At 48.4% G+C, this 24,501-nt stretch overlaps 1 protein-coding gene across 4 annotated transcripts in view; it reads right to left on the bottom strand.

Annotated features, from left to right (window-relative positions):
• fnbp1l (formin binding protein 1-like) overlaps positions 1–24,501 on the bottom strand; it is a 269,825-nt gene that overhangs the window by 39,839 nt on the left and 205,485 nt on the right. For all 4 annotated transcript variants that reach the window (XM_072510515.1, XM_072510516.1, XM_072510519.1 and 1 more), the window contains exons 7-9: positions 20,836–20,964; positions 16,236–16,382; positions 2,500–2,700 (exon numbers count right to left, since the gene is read on the bottom strand). In XM_072510515.1, the coding sequence (XP_072366616.1) occupies positions 2,500–2,700; positions 16,236–16,382; positions 20,836–20,964 (477 nt within the window). The remainder of the gene's footprint in view (positions 1–2,499; positions 2,701–16,235; positions 16,383–20,835; positions 20,965–24,501) is intronic.

Genomic DNA, 24,501 nt, shown 5'->3' with positions numbered 1-24,501 from the left:
GAATAAAGCCCAGCGTTCCATGAGCCTTTTTGATCCCGTTTTGTACCTGTACATTGGGTGATTTATGCACATGTTTAACTATTTCACCTCGTTTCTCCACAGCTTCTTGACTCTTGACCATACTATCATTTGTCTTTTTCTGATCCAAACTACAATTGATGGCCTCATACTCCTTCCTCCTCACTGCACCCCCTCCAACTCCTTCCCTCCCACATTAAACTCCACAAGTTGTGGACCACCATACAAGACATTTAGGGTCAAAACTGTTTAGCTGTTTAGATGTCCACAGCTGGAGAATGGATTCAATAAAATTCTATGTTCTGTCATTTTGTTAATAATTTCTTGTGTGGAACCTTTAACATGTTTAATAGAAGTCCATAAGACATCACCCATAGGTACTCCCATATCCACCTTACTAGTAACTGCCTCAAAAAGCTCAACTCGATTAATTCTGAGACTAAGTCCATGTTTTTTCAAATTAATTTACGGGATGTGGGTGTCAATGGTTAGACCAGCATTTATTTCCCATCCTGGACTCTCCCTCACCAGCTGCTACTTGCCCAAGTGCTCAGTTACCCCGAATCTATTGTTGGATTCCATTAACTTCTCCACCATTGATATTAAACAACAAATTTGTGGTGCCTGATCTCTGTCTGTGTCCTCCTCCCCCAAACTTCTTTAATCATATGGTAAACATAAAAGTCATGACACTTATTTTCAGCTTCAGAAAGATTACAGTGCTACATTAGACAAATAAGAAAAACTTGTATTTATATCCTTGACAGGGACTCTTGCTGTTTGTATATATATATATATATATAATATAAATAAAAATGATTTGGAGGAAAACGTAACTGATCTGACTCATAGGTTTGCGGACGGCACAAAGGTTGGTGGAATTGCGGATAGGTATGAGGACCGTCAAAGGATACAGCAGGATATAGATCGGTTGGAGACTTGGGCGGAGAGTTGGCGGGTGACGTTCAATCCGGACAGATATGAAGTAATGCATTTTGGAAAGTCTAATACAGATGGGAAATAGACAGTAAATGGCAGAAACCTTAAAAGTATTGTTAGGCAGAGGGATCTAGGTGTCCAGATACTCAGGTCACTGAAAGTGACAAGACAGGTGGAGAAATTAGTCAAAACGGCATACGGCATGCTTGCCTTCATCGGCTAGGCCCTTGAGTTTTAAAATTGGCAAGTCATGTTGCAGCTTTATAGAACCTTAGTTAGGCCACACTTGGAATATAGCATTCAATTCTGGTTGCCATATGACCAGAAGGATGTGGAGGCTTTGCAGAGGGTACAGAAAAGATTTACCAGGATATTGCCTGGTATGGAGGGCATTGGCTATGAGGACAGGTTGGAGAAACTTGGTTTGTTCTCACTAGAACAACGGAGGTTGAGAGGCGACCTGATAGAAGTCTACAAGATTATGAGGGGCATAGACAGAGTGGACAGTCAGAAGCTTTTTCCCAGGGTGGAAGAGTCAATTACTAGGGGGCATAGGTTTAAGGTGCGAGGGGCAAGGTTTAAAGGAGATGTACGATGCCCGTTTTTTTACACAGAGGGTGGTGGGAGCCTGGAACCCGCTGCCGGAGTAGGTAGTGGAAGCATTTACGATAGTAACTTTTAAGGGGCGTCTTGACAAATACATCAATAGAATGGTAATAGAGGGATATGGTCCACGGAAGGGTAGGGAGTTTTAGTTTTTAGTTCATTTTGGCAGCATGATCAGTGTAGGCTTGGAGGGCCGAAGGGCCTGTTCCCATGCTGTAATTTTCTTTGTTCTTTTAACCGAATGAAAATGTCCCAAGGCACTTTACAGTGGCATTATACAACACCAAGCCACTTAAGGAGATATTAGAGCAAGTGAGCAGAACTTTGCTCAGAGAGACAAGTTTTAAAGAAAGTCTTAAAGGAGGAAAAAGAGGCGTCGAGGTTTGTGAAGGAATTCCAGAGTTTAGTGCTTGAGCTGAGAAGTCACGGCCACCAATAGTGGAGCGATTAAAATCGGAAATGCTCAAGGGACCAGAATTTGGTAAAGTTTTGCACCTGAAGGAGATTAGAGACAGTGAGGGGTAACGTCATGGAATAATTTGGAAACAAGTGTGAGAATTTTAAAATTTAGGAGCTGTTTAACTAGGGGCCAGTGTAGCCCAGTGAGGACAAGGGTGTTGATGACCATGATTTGGTGTGAGTAAGGACCAAGTGCAGCAGAGTTCTGGATGACCACAAGTTTACAGAGGGTAGAATTTGGGAGGCTGATTCATCAAGTCTCATGGTAACTTGGGAATGGATGGGGTAGGAGAAGTCAGGCAATGTTGCGAAGGTGGTCTTAGTAATGGCGTGTACAAGTGGTCAGAAAGTCATCAAATTGTGAACAGTCCAGTTCAGATTCAGACAGCTGCCAGGGAAAGTGATGAAGTCACTAGCATCGGGGAAAACTTTTTATTACAAAAGTCTTGTTCCAAGAAAAGAGAAAAACAGCTTTACCTTGCTTTTCTTGCCAAAAGGCCACAGCTTTCCTTTGCTTTTTCCCGTTGTGTACTTCTGGTCCCCCCTTATCTCCTGTTTTTGCGCACTCAGACTGCCATCTGACACGGTTCTATAAATATTCTGGCTGAAATCTTCAAATGGAAAGTCTCCAGGAGGTTCAAAACCCGATTTGAAGGATTCCACCACAATCAGAGAGTCCTATGAAGAAAAAGGTTGAAATTAAGTGCATTTCTAATACACATTTCTTTGCTTCCTTTACCAACTTTCTTGAAGGCATTACATCCTACTGGGAGACAATTCCAGAAACGCTACACTCAAGTGGTCATTCTTTACATGTGAGCTTGGCAGTATGGGCAGCCTTTTCAACAAGACTTATTAGAGCCAATCCTAATTTTGACCCCACCTTCACACAATGCCTACATATGACTGACATTAATGATTAGGTGGCAAAACCTCGGGGGGGGGGGGGTTTGAGGCACTCCTACAGCTGATCTGGTATGGAATCTTCTGCTTTGCAACACATTGCTTTTATTAACCGACCCAATGGAGGAGCTACCACCAGAACCTTTGGGAAAAGCAAAATATATGCACTATGTTCAGCATTTTTTTGTTGTAAAAGAAAAGCAGAGTTTTAAATTCCTTTCATGCAAATGACAGACAAAATCCAGGTTCAATGCAAATTACAGATTTTTAAAATTATAAATTTTTTCAAATAATACAATTATATAATAATTACACAAGCCTTATTTTGTAAGTTTTATTATAACACATAAATCGCAAGCCACCTCATAGGATCCCTACAGAGCAGAAAGTGGCCATTTGGCACATTGAGTCTGTACTGACCCTCCCAAATAGCACTCTACCTAGGCCCACTGCCCGTCCTAGCCCCATAATCCTGCATATTGATCATGGCCAATCCACCTAACCTGCACATCTTTGGACTGTGGGCGGAAGCTGGAACACCCAGCGAAAACCCACCCAGACACGGGGTGAACAGGTTTGATTCCCAGCTTGGGTCACTGTCTGTGCGGAGTTTGCATTCCCGTGTCTTCATGGGTTTCCCGTGTCTCCCCGTTTCTGCATGGGTTTCATCCGGGTGCTCCAGCTTCCTCCCACAACTCCCAAAAGACGTGCTGTTAGGCAATTTGGGCATTCTGAATTCTCCCTCTGTGTACCCGAACAGGCACCGGAATGTGGCGACTAGGGGCTTTTTCACAGTAACTTCATTGCAGTGTTAATTTAAGCCTACTTTGACAATAAAGATTATCTAAGATTAGGATCTCCTGCCTAAAAAATATTTTTGTTAATTTAATGATGAAAGGAAAAAACATTAGCCAATATAGATGGTGACATGATAGATATATTGGCCTGTAACTTTCTCAGAGTAGCAATCATTGCCACTCTCAACGGACATACCTTTGCTGGGATTCTGAAGCCCATGTCTCGCCCAACTTTCCTCACTCGGGCTGGGCGAGACAGGAGCAGTGAAGCACGCCATCAGCAGCACTGTCGCAGAGTGACTGGAGCGCAGAGATGTACGTTACACTCCCTTTTAGGTTGTAATAGCTGTAATGGTATTACCATCACTGAATCCCCCACAACAACATCCTGGGGTTTACCATTGATCAGAAACTGAACTGGACTAGCCATATTAATACTGCGGCTACCAGGAACAGGTCAACGGCTAGGAATCCTACATCCTACGGTGAGTAGCTTACCCCCCCCCCCCCCCCCCCAATCCCCGACCACCATCTACAAGATACAAGTCAGGAGTGTAATGGAATACTCTCCACTTGCCTGAATCAGTGCAGCTCCAACAACACTCAAGAAGCTCGACACCAGGACAAAGCAGCCCGTTTGATTGCAAATCGGTCCACAAACATTCAATCCCTCCACCACTGACGAACAGTGGCAGCCATGTGCACAGTCTACAAGATGCACTGCAGGAACTCACTAAGTTTCCTTAAGCAGCACTTTATAAACCCAATATCACTACCACCTCGAAGGACAAGAGTAGCAGATAACTGGGAACCCCACCACCTGAATGCTCCCCTCCAAGTTACTCACCTCCCTGACTTGGAAATATATTGCCGTTCTTTCACTGCTGGTTCTGTCAACATTCTGGAACTCCCTCCCTAACAGCACTGTGGGTGTACCTATAGCTCAGGGACTACGACAGTTCAAGAAGGCAACTCACCGCTATCTTCTGAAGGGCAACTGGGGATGGGCAATAAATGTTAGTCGAACCAGCGACACCCACGTCCCATAAAATGAATAAAAATAAAATAAAATAAAGGAGGTTTAAAGAGATGGTCAGGGGAAGGCCGGAGGGAGAATGGATGGAGTGGGGCCAGAGAGGGACGGGGGGGGGATGGGTGGACTGGAGGGAGGGGGTAGGGCGAGGTGGACAGGTGGAGGAGAGTAGGGGTGGGGGGGGGGGACAGGGTAAAACTGACAGGCGTAACCAAAGTTAGCAATTTAAAATCGTTTCTGTGAGATGATTCCTTGCCCAGCGTAATTCTTGAGAGGAAGTTAGAACTTTTGGGCAATTGGTGTGTAAACCCTCATGTGAGAACCTCCAACAGAGATTCCCCAGTGCAACATTGGGGTATCCACCAAATGCTGGGGAACCAAGAAGTTATGGGCCATTAATATTATCAAACATTCAAATTCTATAAACCTTGCTGTCCATGGCAGGAAACATCAGGGGCAGGATTCTGCGGGGCGGGGTAATCCTCCGCACCTTCAGAGGCCAGGCCGGTGCCGGGGTGGTTTACGCCATGCCAACTGGCGCCGAAGGGCCTCCGCTGGCCGGCGTGAGTTGGCGCATGCGCGGGAGCACCAGCGTATGCTGGCGTCATCCCAGTGCATGCGCAGGGGGGGGTTCATCTCCGCATCGGCCATGGAGGACCACAGCGGCCGATGCGGAAGAATAGAGTGCCCTCCACGGCACAGGACCGCCAGCGGATCAGTGGGCCCCGATCACGGGCCAGGCCATCGTGGGGGCACCTCCCGGGGCCAGATCACCCCCGCGCCCGCCCGCGCAGCCAGGTCCCGCCAGTAAGTATCTACTCTAATTTACGCCGGCGGGACCGGTCGTAAACGGGCGGCCACTCGGCCAACCGCGGGCCGGAGAATCTCTGGGGGGGCCGCTGCCAGCGGCCGCCCCCCGGCGCAGGGCGATTCCCGCCCCTGCCAAATCCCCGGCGCCGGAGAATTCGGGATTCACGCCGCCCCCCGACGATTCTCTGACCCGGCAGGGGGTCGGAGAATACCGCCCCTGCTTAATAAGTAATTTTAAAGGGTGTTATAACTGGCAGCACTATCAAGTGAAACATATAAAAGGAGAGTCATAGAGGTCTACAGCACAGAAAAGGCCCTTCAGCCCATCGGATCTGCACTGGTTAAAAACAACCACCTAACTATTCTAATCCCATTTTCCAGCAATTGGCCCATAGTCTTGTAGGCCTTGGCATCGCAAGTACACATCTAAATACTCATTAAATGTTATGAAGGTCTCTGCCTCCACCACCCTTTCAGGCAGTGAGCCCCAGACTCCCACCATTCTCTGGGTGAAAAGGTTTTTCCTCACATCCCCTCTAAACTTCCTGCTCCTCACCTTAAATCTATGCCCCAGTCATTGATCCCTCCACCAAGGGGAAATGTTTCTTCCTGTCTACTCTCTCTATGTCCCTTACAATTTTATACATCTCAATCATGTCCCTCCTCAGTCTTCTCTGCTCCAAGGAAAACATGCCAACTCTATCCAATTTCATAGATTTAAAAAAACTCTCCAGTCCAGGCAACATCCTGGTAAATCTCTTCCGCAGCTTATCCAGTGCTGTCGCATCCCTCCTATAATGTGGATTCTAGAACTGTACACAATACCTTGCTGTGGCCTAACTAACGTTTTATATAGTTCCAGCCTAACCTCCGTGCTTTTAAATTCTATGCCTCAGCTAATAAAGGCAAGTATACCATATTCCTTCTTAACCACTTTACCCACCTGCCCTGCTACCTTAAAGAACTGGTGTACATGAACATCAGGGTCCCTCTAATCCTCGGTGCTTCCCAGGGTTCTGCTATTCATCATGTATTCCCTTGCCTCGTTTGTTGTACCCAATTGCACTACCTCACACGTATCCAGATTAAATTCCATTTGACACTGATCAGCCCACCTGACCAATCCATCTATATCCTCCTGAAATCTAAGGCGAACCTCCTTATTATTTACCACCCCACCAATTTTCGTATCACCCACAAATTTTCTGATCAACCATCCTACGTTCAAGTCTAAATCGTTTATACAAACCGCTAACAGCATGGGCCCCAACACTGATCCCTGCAGGACCCCACTGAACACATGCTTCCAGTCAAAAATGTCCCTCGACTATTACCCTCTGCTTCTTGCCTTTCAGCCAATTCTGGATCAAATTTGCTACATTTCCTTGGATTCCAAAGGCTCCATGTGGGACCTTACCAAGCCTTGCTGAAGTCCAAGTAGACTATGTCAAATGCATTGCCCTCATCTACATACCTGGTCACCTTATCAAAAAATACAGTCAGGTTGGTCAAGACCATGCTGACTGTTCTTGATTAATCAAAATGCAGATTAATTCTGGCTCTCCGAATTGCTTCCAATAGTTTACCCACCACGGAGGTTAGTCTGACTGGCCTGTAGTATTCTGGTTTATCCCTTCCTCCCTTCTTGAATAATGGTCCCACATTGGCTAGCCTCCAGTCCTCCGGTGCCTCTCCTGTGGCCTGAGAGGAATTGAAAATTATTGTCAGCACCCCTATTTCCTCCCTTGCCTCATACAACACCCTGGGATACATTTCATTTGGCCCTGGAGACATGCCTACATATCTGTTCTTTTATTTCCCTTGGATTGTTAGGGGGCCTATGGAACACTCCCAAGAAATGTGATTGCTCCTTTTTGTTTTTTAAGTTCTACCCCTATGGCTTCATTTGAGGAGGCTTCTAGGATGTTGTCCTTCCTTACTGCTCAGTAAGAAGTCTTACAACACCAGGTTAAAGTCCAACAGGTTTGTTTCACATCCCTAGCTTTCGGAGCACTGCTCCTTCCTTACTGCTGTAATAGATCCCCGGATTAAAATTGCGACAACCCCTCTTCTTTTACGACCTCCACTTTCTCAACTGAAGATCCTACATCCTGCAATATTGAGCAGCCACTCCTGCCCCCCGCTTAACCATTTAGGGCAGCACGGTAGCATGGTGGTTAGCACAATTGCTTCACAGCTCCAGGGTCCCAGGTTCGATTCTGGCTTGGGTCACTATCTGTGCGGAGTCTGCACATCCTCCCCGTGTGTGCGTGGGTTTCCTCCGGGTGCTCTGGTTTCCTCCCACAGTCCAAAGATGTGCAGGTTAGGTGGATTGGCCATGCTAAATTGCCCTTAGTGACCAAAATTGCCCTTAGGGTGGGGTTACTGGGTTATAGGGGTAGGGTGGAGGTGTTGACCTTGGGTAGGGTGCTCTTTCCAAGAGCCGGTGCAGACTCAATGGGCCGAATGGCCTCCTTCCTCACTGTAAATTCTATGCTAATCTATGTCTCGGTGACAGCAATGGCATCATATTCCCATGTTTTAATTTGCGCCCTCAGCTTATCTGGCTTATTCGTCAGCCTCCTTGCATTAAAGTAAATACCATCCACTCTTGCCAAACTCCTTTGTGACTTAATTGGCCTATAACTTTTATGCCTCCCTGACTCACATTCTGTCTCTTCTAATTTTGACTGTGCATCTCTCCCAGCTGAACTTTCTCTCAGGATTCCCTCTGCCAAGATAGTTTAAACTCTCCCAACAACACTAGCAAACCTCCCTGCAAGAATGCTGGTCCTATTTTGGCTCAGGTTCAACCCGTTTGTCTTGTACAGGCCCCACAATCCCCCAAAATGGTCCCAATGCCAAGGGGAAGGAGGAGTTGCGGCCTGTGTTGAATGATGAGGTGTGCAGTGAGGCCCTGCGGAGGGTAAACTCCACGTCTTCCTGTGCGAGGCTTGGCTTAATACAACTTAAAGTGGTGTAGAGGGCACACCGGACTATGACGAGGCAGTTCTTTGCAGGAGGACAAGTGCGAGCGCTGTGCAGGGGGTCGGGCCAATCACGAGCATATGTTCTGGTCGTGTCTCAAGCTTGTGGGTTTTTGGGTCTCCTTCTTTAGCACCATGTCAGCGATTCTGAAAATTGAGCTAGAGCCGTTAGTTGCAAAATGGGAAGGTGGGGAGGGGTTAGGTGTTTTGGGAGGGGTAGGACTGGGGCCTTTTATTCGGATTGGTTGTGTTGTTTTGTTTTTGGATTATGTATAAAATGAAAACAGTTGAATAATTTTTATTTTTTATTTTTTAAATGGTCCCAATGTCCCAGAAATCTAAAGCCCTTCCTTCTGCATCATCTTTCCACCCATGTATTCATCTGGACTAACCTCCTATTTCTATACTCACTATACCAAAGGTAATCCAGAGATTACTACCTTTTAGGCCTGTTTTTTAATCTACTTCCTAAATTCTGCTTGCAAGGCCTCATTCCCTTTTCTGCCTATATCGTTGGTACCAATATGTACCACAATCAGTCTGTTTGCCCTCCCCCTTCAGATTGCCTGGCAGGTGTTCAGTGACATCCCTGGCCCTGGCACCAGGGAGACAACAGACCATCCTGGAGTTTCTTTTGCAGCCACAGAAACACCTGTCTGTTCCCATTAATAATTGAATCCCCGATCACTTCCTCCTTTTCTCTTGTGCAGCAGACCTACCTATGCTGCCATGAAGTTAGTTGCCATTGGTTTCCCTTGCAAAGTCATCTCCCGCAACAGGAGATCTGTTAAAAAGTGGAATGCCCACAGGGGACTCCTGCATTACTTGCCTTCCTGTACTCTGCCTGGTGGTCACCCATGCCCTTTTTTGCCTGTTGAATCTTCACCTGCAGTTTGACTATGTCACTGAACATGCTATCCCTAACTTGCTCAGCATCATAGATGCTCCACAATCGACCCATCCTCAGCTCCAAGCCGAAATGCGGTTAGCCAGTAGCTGCAGTTGGACACACTTCCTGCACATGAGGTTACCAGGGACAACTGAAGCTTCCATGATTTGTCACATAGCACAGGAGGAGCATATCATGTGCACGAGCTTTCCTGCCTGGAATACCCTTAAGCCCCTTATTTACTCACATTTTAAAAGATAATTATGCTTATATAAGAATACTGTTAATTTATCTCCCTTATGCTAACTTTACTTCCCTTACCCTACTTTGCTTACTTATATTGCTTGATTATAATGGCCCTGACTTTCACTTATTTGTGCTGTTCTCAGCTAATCCCTTCCAAAAGTTAAAAAACATTGTAAAATCATGACTAATGCACTGTGATGCTGACTGCAAGGACACCATTCGCAATTTGGGGTGGGGGTGGGGTGCATTTCTCTTCACCACACCACCCTGCCCCAATGCAACATCCTGCCCTCAGCTCCACTGTACTAGTTAATAATTTAAAAAATGACCTGCAACCAGACCAGGACCAGAGGTGTGATTTTTTAGGCCCATCTGATGCACACGCAAATCCCGTTATGGCCACTAAATCGCATGAGAGGGCCATAACAAGATTTGCGCAGGGTAGATCACGGTTTGAGATCATCCCCATTCCCCCGCTGGTGAATTAAATTTAAATATAATTAAAGGATTTTACTCTGCACTTTCCAGTCCCTTAGAATGTCGCCACCAGTTCTGCATATCCCCCCCACCCCCCCATATGGCGGCATGACATCACAATGACATGATTCACTACATGATGACCATGCTGGGAGTGCAGAGGTACCTGGAGGCACTTGAGGTGTTGGGTGCTCTGGATCCATGGATTACATACAGGCCACCAACACTTAAAATAGTGCAACACTATTTTATCAAGTTAGAAACTGTTGAACATACTTTCACTGTGGGTTAACACGATGTTAGATTAAACTAAAGACCTATGCCTGTCCGAACCAGTCTATGCACTCAGCACATGGTGAGGAGTGTGCTGTAAGCTGTAAGCTCTGTCCTTGTAGGAGGCTCCACCCCGAATGAGCGGGAACTCTGATGCCCCCTGTCTTTATAGTGAGTGTGCTCTAACTGGTGATTGGCTGCGATGTTGTGTGTGTTGATTGGTCTTGCTGTGTGTCCACCAGTGTGTGTGTATCTGCACCATGATATACTGGTGTATATTATGACATCCCCCCTTTTATGAAAGAATGTATGTGTGGCAATAAATAATGTATGGTGAGAATGTTCCTAACTACGTCTGGGGTGCGAAGACATATTTGCAGAACTACATACATGAGAACTAAGCTACTTACATGGGAAGGTGCCTGGTGCAGAGAAGCAGTATGCAACAAGAATAACGAGATCAACACTATATACAAACCAGGGAAACGATCAAACATAGCAACAAAACAATTCAGAGAGTCTATAAGTCCGCAAAGTTCATAAATTCAGTCTCTGAGGTGGGCGACGAATTCTGGTTGACCGCCTCAAGGATGGGTCGAGAGCCGCTGGTTCAGGAGCTGGCTGAACTGCGTTAGAGTCAGGGGGATGCAGAGTGACAGGGAGCTCTGCATAGTCCGTGGCAGGGTCAGCAGGAGGGTGAGGCGACACTGGAGGATCACGTGGCGAGCGTGGAACGAGACGAAGGGCAGGTCGATTGCGGCGCAGAATAGAGCCATCCGGTAGACGAACCAGGAATGAGCGGGGGGGCCACCTGTCGAAGGACAATAGCGGTTGCAGACCAGCCCCCATCCGGAAGATGGACGCGGACGTTGTCATCTGGAGCCAGAGCAGGGAGATCAGCTGCAGGGGAGTCATGAGCCGCCTTGTGCTGTGCACGAGACAGCTGCATCCGGCAAAGGACCGGAACGTGGTCGAGGTCTGGGACATGGATGGACGGCACCATCGTCCTCAGGGTATGACCCATGAGGAACTGGGCTGGCGACAGGCCAGTGGACAGCGGGGCGGAGCGATAGGCCAGCAAGGCAAGGTAGAAATCGGACCCAGCATCGGTAGCCTTGCATAGGAGCCGTTTGACTATATGTACTCCCTTCTCCGCTTTGCCGTTGGATTGGGGGTACAGGGGACTGGATGTCACATGGGCAAAATTGTACCGCCTGGCAAAGTTGGACCATTCCTGGCTGGCGAAGCAGGGGCCATTGTCCGACATAACCGTGAGCGGGATGCCGTGTTGAGCAAATGTTTCTTTACATGCACGAATGACGGCAGACGAGGTGATGTCGTGCAACCGTATCACCTCCGGGTAATTCGAAAAGTAGTCCACAATCAGGACATAGTCTCTACCCAGCACATGGAACAGGTCGATGCCCACCTTGGTCCATGGTGACGTGACCAACTCATGAGGCTGCAGGGTCTCACGTGGTTGGGCCAGCAAGCGCTGACAAGTGGGGCAGTTGAGCACTGTGTTGGCTATGTCCTCATTAATGCCGGGCCAGTACACTGCCTCTCGGGCCCGTCGGCGGTACTTTTCCACGCCAAGGTGGCTCTCATGTAGTTGTTCCAGTACAAGTTGGCGCATGCTATGCGGGATGACAATGCGGTCCAGTTTTAGAAGAACCCCTTCTACTACTGCCAGATCATCTCTGACATTATAGAACTGAGGGCATTGGCCCTTGAGCCACCCGTCCATTAGGTGATGCATGACACGCTGTAGCAAGGGGTCAGCCGCCGTCTTGCGGCAAATTTGGACGAGGCGTTCATCCGTGGCAGGTAGATTGGAGGCCGCGAATGCCACATGGGCGTCAACCTGGCAGACAAATCCCACTGGGCCACATGGAGTGTTGACTGCCCTGGAGAGAGCATCAGCAATGATGAGGTCTTTGCCTGGGGTGTATACCAGCTGGAAGTCATATCGCCAGAGCTTGAGAAGAATACGCTGGAGGCGAGGCATCATATCGTTCAAGTCTTTCTGTATTATATTGACCAGCGGGCAATGGTCGGTCTCGACGGTGAATTGAGGAAGTCCGTAGACATAATCGTGAAACTTAACGACACTGGTCAGAAGGCCCAGGCACTCCTTTTCTATCTGCACGTAGCGTTGTTCCTTGGGGGTCATCGTATGTGACACAGTTGCAACGGGGGCCCATGATGAGGCCTCATCATGTTGGAGGAGCACTGCCCCAATGCCGGATTGACTGGCATCGGTCGAAATTTTGGTCTCCTTTGCTGGATCAAAGAAAGCCAAGACCGGGGCCGTGGTCAGTTTTGCTTTGAGTTCTCTCCATTTGCGCTCGTGGGCAGGGAGCCATTGGAAGTCTGTTGTCTTCCTGACCAGGTTCCTGAGAGCCGTGGTATGAGAGGCGAGGTTAGGGATACATTTCCCTAAAAAATTGACCATGCCTAGAAATCGGAGGACTGCCTTCTTGTCCTCCGGTGTTTTCATAGCTGTGATGGCAGCTACCTTGTCCGCATCCGGCTGCACACCCAATTGGGAGATGTGGTCCCCAAGGAACTTGAGTTCCGTCTGACCAAAAGAGCATTTGGCCCTGTTGAGGCGGAGGCCATGCTCATGTATACGTCTGAATACGCGCTGGAGGCGACTAACATGCTCCTGCGGGGTGGTGGACCAAATGATTATGTTCATAGAATTTACAGTGCAGAAGGAGGCCATTCGGCCCATCGTGTCTGCACCGGCTCTTGGAAAGAGCACCCAACCCAAGGTCCACACCTCCACCCTGCCCCCATAACCCAGTAACCCCACCCAACACTAAGGGCAATTTTGGACACTAAGGGCAATTTATCATGGCCAATCCACCTAACCTGCACATCTTTGGCCTGTGGGAGGAAACCGGAGCACCCGGAGGAAACCCACGCACACACGGAGAGAACGCACAGGCAGTGACCCAAGCCAGGAATCGAACCTGGGACCCTGAAGCTGTGAAGCAATTGTGCTATCCACAATGCTACCGTGCTGCGTCATCCACATAGACGCAAACACCTTCAATGCCTTCCATCATTTGTTCCATAATCCTATGGAACACTTTTGATGCAGATATGATCCCGAACGGCATCTGTGGCAACAATATCTGCCAAAGGGGGTAGTAAATGTGCAAAGTTTCCTGCTGGATTTATCGAGCTGGATTTGCCAGAATCCTTTTGAGGCGTCGAGTTTGGTGAAGAGCTTGGCGTGAGCTATCTCACATGTGAGCTCTTCACGCTTGGGAATTGGATAATGCTCCCTCATGATATTGCGATTTAGATCCTTGGGATCAATGCAAATTCTCAATTCGGCGGAAGGCTTTTTTACACATACCATGGAACTGACCCAGTCGGTCGGTTCCGTGACTTTGGAGGTCCTGCAGCTGCTGCTTGAGGCGGTCCTTAAGGGGTGCTGGGACCCTGCGAGGTGCGTGTACCACAGGTGTGGCAATCGGTTTTAATAAAATCTTGTAGGTGTACGGGAGCATGCCCATGTCCTCGAAGACAACGTGGTACTGGTTGATAATGGCGTCGAGCTGCGCCCTGAAGTCAGTGTCCTGAAAGGCAGACGCGTCAGCAGGCGAGAGAGTGAACTCTCTGAACTAGGTTCAACAGCTTGCATGCCTGCGCGCCAAGCAGGGGTGCTTTTGAGGAGCCACGATTTCAAAGGGAAGGATGGCTTTGCGTGACCTGTGCGTCACTTCAAGTTGACACGAGCCGCTGGCAGCAATGGCATTGCCATTATAATCTAATAGCTGGCAGGCTGATGGGAGGATGGCTGGTTTGACATGAAGGCTTTGGAGGTCAGACCGCGCAATGAGATTGGCGGAGGCAAGTGTGTCCAGGCGGAACCGTATTTGGGATCGATTGACCGTAAGGGTGGCACACCACTCATCGTCTGGATAGATGCTGTATACCGATAGAGGCTGGATTCTTTGCTTCGGGGACACCCTGTTTTTTGTAACGATACCGACTCGAAAAGGTGCCTTCGGGTCCTCAGTGTCAATATCGGGTAGTAGGTCCGCATCGGACTCGGTGACCGTGGATTGAATGGCCCGGACATTCCTGCGAGGCTGGCCGGAGCAATACGAATTGGCAGGCCGAGCTGATCTGCATAAAGCAGCATAGTGTCCGAGTTTGCCACATCTCAGGCAGTCGGGATTTGGCCGGGCATTGCCGCTTTAAGTGGGCAGAGCCACAGTTGCCGCACGTTGTAGCGTCAGTACGTTCGCTGCGCCACCGCGCATGCGCGGTGCGGCCGTACATGGTGTGCGCCTGCACAGTACGTTCGTCGACGTCCCTTCGTTCGGTGCGCATAAGCGCGGCAGTCCACGAAAAGCGTGCGAAATGGCCACCCTCATCCAGGCTGAGGTCCTGGAGTTGCTCGATTGCTTAGACCCGTTCTGCCTCGTGGGGACCTTGCCGCGGGATGTGGGAATACCGACTAGTGATGTGTTCGTGTAGCACGCAGGTCTCGATGGCGGTCGCTAGGGTGAGCTGCTGGCGTAAGGGGTCCGACTGAACACCGAAAACGATCTGGTCGCGTATCATGGAGTCGGAGGTGGGCCCGTAATTACAGGACTGCGCAAGGATGCGGAGGTGGGTGAGAAAGGACTGGAAAGGTTCATCCTTACCCTGCAAACGCTGTTGGAATACATAGCGCTCAAAACTTTCATTCACCTCTATGTTGTAGTGAGTGTCAAACTTGAGGAGGACCATCTTAAATTTTGATTCATCTTCATCATCAGCAAAGATGAGAGAATTGAAAATGTGGATGGCATGTTCCCCGGCCGTGGATAGGAAGAGACCGATCTTCTTGGTGTCCGAGGCATCTTCCCGGTCTGTGGCTTCCAGGTAGAGCTGGAAGCGTTGTTTGAATATCTTCCAGTTGGCCCCCAGGTTACCGGTGATGCGGAGCGGCGGCAAGGGGCGGACGCTGTCCATTTTGCAGGATGACTGTATGCTGGTGGAAGGCAGATTACTTGCAGGTAGGTCTAAGAAGTTCTAATATCCCTCAACTCCTGGTATCATGATGTGTTGGGTGCTCTGGATCCGTGGAACACATACAGGCCACCAACACTTAAAATAGTGCAACACTATTTTATTAAGTTAGAAACCGTTCAACATACTTTCACTGTGGGTTAACACGATGTTAGATTAAACTAAAGACCTATGCCTGTCCGAATCAGTCTATGCACTCAGCACATGGTGAGGATCTGTGCTGTAAGCTCTGTCCTTGTAGGAGGCTCCACCCCAAATGAGCGGGAACTCTGATGCCCCCTGTCTTTATAGTGAGTGTGCTCGAACTGGTGATTGGCTGCGATGTTGTGTGTGTTGATTGGTCTTGCTGTGTGTCCATCAGTGTGTGTGTATCTGCACCATGATATACTGGTGTATATTATGACAGCACTGGGGTTGAGGGCAGAGGATGGGCGGTGCCCCCGACACTGCTGGGGGGAACCAAGAGAGGACAAACCCTTTTCCATTAGAGATGGGAGGCTTCTCCTTGTATGGTGGTGGGGGGGCAGGCTTTCTGGCTCTAAGGGTCCCTGCCCTATCAGAGTGACGGCGCTAAACACGCCCACTGATTTGTTTCTGGCAAGTGTCAGAAATCTGGACAGAAAATCTGATGCTGCCATTTTCTCAGAGAATTCTGCCCCAGGTCAAGCTTCTAGACACTGACAATTAACTGACATTGAAATAATGGCACAGATTTTAAATAATTTGCTTACTTTTACATTTTTGCTCTCAACAATACTTACTTTGCGATCATCCACAGATTTTGCAGCACTGATCATTCCTTCTAAACATTTATTGATAATTGGAGTAACTCTACGCTCAGCTTCTGCAAATCCTCTGTAACACTCACTTAACTTGACAATTCTTCGCTCATCCATGTCTTGTAGATTCTGTAAAAATTAAGTTCTCATTTAGGATACTTTATAAATGTTTCACACTATTATACAAATCACTTAGTTGACAAGTGGTTTAAAAGAGCAAAAATTCCGAGGATAATGTCTCACAATTCTTTGACAAAATGTCAGCAATGACAACTTGCATCAATAATAATCATCATGTGATTGGGGACATTTCAAATTGCTTAAACATTGAGCATAAAATAGTGAAAATCAAGCTGAGGAGTAAAAGAATAGATTGGGAAGGTTGTTTAGGATTCTGTGTATGGAATGTAATTTGGGTGGTGATGGCTTCAATGACCGGACATGACCTAGTTTTAGGCCCGGTTAAATTGGATATTTTAAATTAAAGAATTGGGCACTTTAAATCAAACTGCAGTCAAACCTCAGGCAGGATGGGAGTTCGGACTTGGCCAGAAAGTCAAACACACAGCCCACAGACAGACTGCCAGAACATGTCTGGACATGCCCTGTCAATCATCCATCAGGAGATCATCAATCCTATTGATCTGCACCGATTTGTTACAGGTAGACCAGACTGAGCCAGACACTCGGGCGCCCAGAGTTCCCACTGTTACCATATACAGCAAGAAGATACTTGCAAACCACACCACTGGAGACGGACACCCGGGGCGGGACCCCGGTGTCCTGTCAAGTGGTCATCACCTAACTCATTGGGTGTTGGGACACCCCTCGCGAGGCCTCATTGGCAGAAAGCCAGAGAAATATCTGGAAAAGTGCAAACAGAGGGGGATAAACGTAGACGCCCAAGACAGATCAACAGCGAAGACTCAACATGGGAGGTGATCATGACTACCTATTCAATTGACCAGGCAGGAAAGAAGGAATGGAAGCTGCCAGCGAGACCCACCTTCATGACGACGGACCAGAGGGACTGCAAGATTCGGGCCCAGGGTTCAACCAAAGCATTCTTATTTTTTACCAATTGAGGGTCAATTTAGCGTGGCCAATCCACCTACCCTGCACATCCTTCGGTTGTGGGGGTGAGGCCCACGCAGACACGGGGAGAATGTGCAAACTTCATGCGGAGAGTGACCGGGGGGTGGGATCGAACCCCGGTCCTTGGCGCCGTGAGGTAGCAGTGCTAACCACTGCACACCAAAGTCATCTTAATGGGTAGTATAAACGAATCTTGGGTATCTCTAGTATTTTGTTTGGATCAACTAAGGGTCAACATTATCAAATAATGTTGTTAAATAAAATTGGTTTGTCTTTGTACTTGTGTTGTCCTTTGTTCTCCTCGTTAATAAAGACATCTCTGTAAAGCGTTTGATTAAAATACTGGTTGAGCTATCTGAATTGGAAGATACAACAGCACACCATAAAGTTTGGCTCACTGGCACCACCACTGACTCATCTGATTGTGTCCCAAGGACAGAGCTGCCAGACTGGACATGTGGCAAGTGGTGAGAGAACCAACAATAAGAAAAAAAAACTACTTTGTCACATCCTTACCAATCTACCTGCCACAGATGTATCTGCCCATGATTGTATTAGTAGGAGTGACCACTGTACAGTTCTTGAAGATTCTCCGACTCTCAGTCCTAAATTCCATGGGAGGGATTCTCCATCGGCCAACGGTGGAATCGGGAAAAGCGATTGGGCGGAGAATCGTTTTTGACGCCAAAATCGCAGTGGGCCCCGTTTCGTACCAAATCGCAATTCTCCGGTGCCTCAACAGTGGGGTCAATGTGTTCCATTCCGCACGTACACTAAACTCCATTGGCACATCATTAGCGGGCCTGACCCCGTATTCTCCTGGACCTCCGCCTCTACTGGTGTGAATTCCCGGCGGCGAAGTTCACTTCTGCTTTTAAAAATTGAGAAACAGGCGCCGTGGCTGATGAGGGAGAAAGAGGAGGTAGGACACGGAAAGGCGCGACTGTGGGCTGCCGGTCCTGACGCTGGCCGGCTGGCTGGCTGGTGGGGGTTGACCCGCCCATGGGACTGGAGTAGTGTCCAGGCACAGACCGTCATTGCCGCGGCCTGCAAGGCAGCCATCTTGCTGCGCACCCCACTGATCACCCACCTTGGCCCCTGGTACTACAGAGCGACACCTGCCCTATGAGTGCCTCCCATCCCCACACCCCAGCCCCCACTCTCCCGAGGAGGGAGCTGGAGCAGTGCAGCATGCCCCAAAGAAGCAGAGGCAGCCACTGACGATGGAAAGCCGGCCGCCCAACAGGCCGAGGAGGAGGTAGGAAGGAGGCGCCGCTTGAGGTCTCGTGTGTACCTGCAGCGCACGTCATTAGAGGATCTGCTGGACTGGGTATGCCATCAAGACTCCAGCTGAGCAGGGGGACACTACGTCAGATCTGCCAGATCATGGCACACCTGGCACCGCAGGTGAATGGGGGAGGACACCCGCTCCCGGTGGTCAAGGTGACGGTCACCCTGAGCCTTTCCGCCACGGGCTCCTTCCAGGCACTGAGTGGGGACCTGTCCGGAATTTCTCAAGAGCTCGGAGCACAGGTGCGTCCGTGCCGTCACAGAGGCCTGATATGCCCAGTCGACACAATACATCCAATTTAATGTGGACCGAGCCCACCAGGATGCCCGGGCAGCGGGGTTCGCTGCCATCGCCAAGATGCCCTGGGTGCAGAGGGTGATCGACAGGATGCATGTCGCCCCATGAGAACCTGCAGATGACAGGCTGCTCTACACAAATCAAAAGGGGTTCCACTCAATGAATGTGCAGCTGGTGTGTGACCATCAGATGGGCAGCATGCATGTTTGTGCCCGATACCCAGGCAGTGTGCACGACGCCTTCATCCTGGCACACTCGACAGTGCCTGGCCTCTTTGAGGTGCACCCAAAACTGGGAGGTTGGCTTCTGGGGGATAGGGGTTATCTGCTGTGGTCATGGCTGATGACACCTATCCGGTGGCCACAGGCCGACGTGGAGACCCGCTACAACGATGCCCATGCAGGGCAGCACGGTGGTGTAGTGGTTAGCACTGCTGCCCATGGCGCTGAGGACCAGAGTTCGATCCCGGGCCCTGGGTCACTGTCCGTGTGGAGTTTGCACATTCTCCCTATGTCTGCATGGGTCTCACCCCCACAACCCAAAGATGTTCATGCCGGCCGGTATGGGTCCAGGCATGTGGTGCGAGGTGGCGGGTTCGGCCGCCCTCCTGGATGGGCGGGGGGGTCACAGGTATTTGGAACTGGGGTTGGTGTCAGGGGCACAGTGCTGCCTACTCACCCTGGCCGCACTGAGGTCATGCAGTTTCTTCCTACACTGGCCGGTCTGGATGGTGTTGCTGACGGCACCGCCAGCCTCTGCCACCTGCGCCCAGGGGCAGTGAACGGCAGCGGCTGACAGTCTCCTTCCTGTGCTGAGGTACAGGGTCTCCCACCACTCCTCCATCATGTCCAACAGGATCTCTAAAACCATCTGTAAAACGTGGTGCCGTTCTCTGCGCTGCCATCTTGTTGGCTGGGATGGTGTGTGTGTGTGTGTGTGGGGGGGGGGTGAGAGAGAGTGAAATGTGTATATTTAGCTGCAGTTTGTCAACCTCCTGAGTGACAATCATGAATCCAGCAAAACGCGCACCACTTCCCATTGGAATCGATGGTGTTCCACGCGGTGCCGGTGTTAGCCCCTTAATGGTCGTTGAATCAGTTTTGCTGTCGTAGAAATCTATGAATCCTGCCCCGGCGTCAACACTTAGTCTCAGGAACAGAGAATTCCGCTGCATGTGTTTAATCTTGAATCATCTGTTCAAATTTCACTTCTTTTCGACCCTCAACCATTTGTATTCAGACACAGGAAGGCCAGTCATGCTCAAACCTATTCCATGCATAATACCAGTTTACTTTAGCTAAGAAAAGTTGCCAGTGACAGCTGCATATTTGAACAACACTCTTTCCACGACAAACCGAGTTATGTCTAGGATTCAGCCAACTCTTTTCCTAGGTGACACTAATGCAGCATTGTACCGAATGCACCATCCTTATTCTCTTTCAAAATAATCTTATCTTCTTTCAAAATAATTTTAATTTTGGTGATACTTCAATGTCCACTAAAAACTGAATATCAGGGTGGCGCAGTGGTAGCACTGCAGTCTCACGGCGCCGAGGTTCCAGGCTCACTGTCCGTGTGGAGTTTGCACATTCTCCCCGTGTTTGCGTGGGTTTCGCCCCCGCAACCCAAAGATGTGCAGGCTAGGTGGATTGAACACGCTAAATCGCCCCTTCATTGGAAAAAATGAATTGGATACTCTAAATTTATTTAAAAACAAACTGAATATCCACTTTAATCTATTAATGATAGAGTTAATTTTAACAAACTACAAAATGTTCTCCTACTTTTAGTATGTTCAAGTCACATCACATAAGACAGAGACAGAGATACAGACACCTACAATCTGCAAAGGTGGCTCTGGACAATGATCCAGGAAAGAATATAAAGCAACTAAGTTACCTTAAAAATCTGAGGCATAATGAATTGGAAATGCTTCTGCTGTTCACTGTTGAAGTTCTGCAGTTGAGCGGCATATTCATTTTTACAGTCGTCAGCCATGTGGGTTCGAAGGTTTAATTGTTGTTTTGCCTGGGGATTCAACAGATAAGAATTGCTAGCCAAACATGCTTACTTGTCTCATTTTCTCTGATCTTCTCAGAGTTCATACATTTTCCTCTTCATCACATTCGTTTTAAGTTAGAAGTCAAGATAGAGAAGCTTTTTAAAAAATATATTTTATTTGCCATATCTTCATAATTTTCGCCATACAACGAAAGAAAAAAGCGGAGCAACCCCAACAATATAAAACCTAAAACATAGACTTATAGAACAAAAACAACCCCCCCCCCCACAAAAGCATTCAACGGCAACCAACTCCCGAAAGTGCATAATAAGCAAACCCCAAGAATTATAGAACCCCTCCTTCCCCCCTCTCAACTCAAACCTTCACCTTCTCCAGGGTCAAAAGCTCCAGCAGGTCCCCCTGCCACGCCGAGGCGCAGGGCAGAGAAGCAGACCTCCACCCCAACAAGGCCTACCTACGAGCGGCCAGCGAAGTGGAGGCTAAATTGTCTGCCCCCCGCACCCGCCATAACTCGGGCCAGTGCAAAACCCCGAAAATGGCTTTGAGGGGATCGGGCTCCACATCCACATGTGAAACCCCCAAGATAGTGCTAAATACCTCCCAAAAGCTAATGGGTGGCACCTCCCAAAAGCTAATGGGTGGCACGGTGGCACAGTGATTAGCACTGCTGCCTCCCAGCGTCAGGGGCCCGGGTTAAATTACAGCCTCGGGGTGACTGTCTGTGTGGAGTTTGCACTTTCACCCCATGTCTGCATGGGTTTCCTCTTTCCTCCCACAGTCCAAAGTTGTGCAGGTTAGGTGGATTGGCCACATTAAATTGTCCAAAAAGGATAGGTGGGGGTACTGGGTTACGGCGATAGGGTGGAGATGTGGGCTGCAGTAGGGTGCTCTTTCCAAGGGTCGGTGCAGATATGATAGGCCGAATGGCCTCCTTCTGCACTGTAAATTCTATGATAATACCTTTCTAGCTTTGGGCACGACCAAAACATATGAACATGATTTGGAGGGCCCCTCCCACATCGCTCACAGGCATCCTCAAACCCCTTAAACAGCCGGCTCATCTTTGATTTGAGGTGCACCCTATATACACCCTTCAATTGTATTAGCCCCAACCTCATGCAAGAGGTTGAGGCATTCACCCGCCACAGCACCCCACACTACAGTCCCTCTTCCATAGCCCCCTCCAGCTCTTCCTCCCTCTTCACCGTAACCCCCTCTATGGACACCCTATCCTCCTCCAGGAACCTCCCATAAATCGCGATACAACCCTCTTCTCCAACACCCCCTCCCCCAACGTTGACAGTACCGCTTCCAACAGCGAGAAGGCCGGCGCTATTGGGAAATTCGGGAAAACCTTCCTTATAAAATCTCGACCCTGCAGATATTTGAACCCTTCTCCCTGCGCAAATTCATACTTCTCTCCCAGCTCGCGAATTGTCCCCCAAGAAACAGATCCTCCCATTTTCTTAATCCCCCTCTCGTCCCATCTCAGATCCATCCTCCCCGGCTCGCACCTATGATTCCCCCTAATCGGCATCCCCCCGACCCGATCCCCACCTTAAAATGTTACCTAAACTGCCTCCAGATCTTCAAAGTGGCCAACACCACCGGACTCACCGAGTACTTTTAAAAACAATTTTAGTGTACCCAATGCATTTTTTCCAATTAAGGGGCAATTTAGCGTGGCCAATCTACCTACACTGCACATCTTTGGGTTGTGGGAGCGAAACCCACGCAAACACGGGGGGAATGTGCAAACGCCACACGGACAGTGACCCAAAGCCGGGATCGAACCTGGGACCTTGGTGAAACGGTAAATTGGAGGTGATTTCTACTTCTCGTCACACACAAAAAACAAAAGAAGAAAACTACCGCACATGAACTTGCCCTTCGGCGCTGCAAGCCTGAGCTGACCATGATTCCCATCTAACCTAAAATCTTTTGTACTTCTGGGGTCCGTATTCCTCTATTCCCATGCTACTCATGTTATTTGTCAACACGCCCCTTAAATGTCGCTATCGCACTTGTTTCCACCACTTCTTCCGGCAGCGAGTTCCAGGCACTTCCCTCACACATCTCCTCTAAACTTTGCCCCTCGCACCTTAAACCTATGTCCCCTAGTGATTGACTCTTCCACCCTGGGAAAAACCTTCTGAATATCCACTCTGTCCATACCCCTCATAATCTTGTAGACTTCTATCAGATCGCCCCACAACCTCCGTTGTTCCAGTGAGAACAAACCAAGTTTATTCAACATCTCCTCATAGCTAATGCCCCTCATACCAGGCAACATCCTGCTAAACCTCTTTTATATTCTCTCCAAAGCCTCCACATTCTTCTGGTAGTGTGGCCTCACTAAGCTGCAGCATGACTTGCCAATTTTTATTTTCAATGCCCCGTCCAATGAAGGCACGCATGCCATTTGGCTTTTTGACTACCTTGACACATTCAGTGACCTGTGGACCTGTACACCCAGGTCCCTGTCTGTGTATACTCATAAGGGTTCTTCCATTTATTGTATATTTCCCACCTGTATTAGACCTTCAAATGCATTACCTCACATGATAGGTTTCACTTTAGCAAACCTTCCAGCTTACAAATTAATAAAACTTAAACATGCTATTAGCAAATACAAGCATCTGATGGTGGATATTTGAACTCCCAAGACTGCAACTGTGTGAAGGTACTAGGTCAACCAGGAGTTAAATAGGTAGCATCCCCCTCTGAGCCAGAAGCTCCGGATTAGAGTCCCATCCCAGGACTTGATGGCCAAGGGAGGTGCATTCATAACGCAGTCAACATATTTAGTATCAACCTGCAAAATCCTTCCAACACATGCCAATGGCAGGTGGTAAGAGTGGGAGACACTCCTGGTCAGCCACGCTTTATGTGGAGTGGTGTCCCTCAAGCTACAAGCCTCTGGTGACAAGACGAGCAGAAAAAACCTCCGTCTGGAAACACATGAAATTCTGCCTTACGCACCACTAGGTGCGGAGAAAAAAAACAATAGCACAGCCTCTTGGAATGCTTAAGCCTTTGCAAGCCTTTTTCAAATGATGAAAGTATTAAAAGAGAACATAGTTGACATTTGATAATGGATTAATTAAGTAAATCAGTATCTTATAATATATGGGATAGATTTTGTAATTTCACATTTCTATTTTGTTATGCTGAGGTGATTAAATGGGCAAGTGGTATTGCATTTTTCCAATTGACAATGTTCATCACCAGTCTGCAGAAAGGAAACTAAGCCAAGAAGAGTGTTTCTTGGTAGCCATAAAGTGATACCTGTAACAATTTTCTATATCCGTGACAATTTTTAATAAGAAGGTCACAATTACTAAGTCTCAACTTTGATATAACGGTATAAGATAGCACATTCATGAGATGCCCCACAGACCAAAAGCAGTCCATAAAAACCCATCTGGTTTCTTTGTGTGAAAAGCCAATTTAGCTTTAGTCCAGCTTCAGTTCTTTAAATTTTCTGAGCCAGTGGATTTTGTAGGAACTGTTACTTTGCGGAGACTGTAAACTTCTCAGTT

The sequence above is a fragment of the Scyliorhinus torazame genome, chromosome 7, assembly GCF_047496885.1.
Source record: "Scyliorhinus torazame isolate Kashiwa2021f chromosome 7, sScyTor2.1, whole genome shotgun sequence".
NCBI classification, from domain to species: domain Eukaryota; kingdom Metazoa; phylum Chordata; class Chondrichthyes; order Carcharhiniformes; family Scyliorhinidae; genus Scyliorhinus; species Scyliorhinus torazame.
This window is presented reverse-complemented; position numbering and strand designations above follow the sequence as displayed.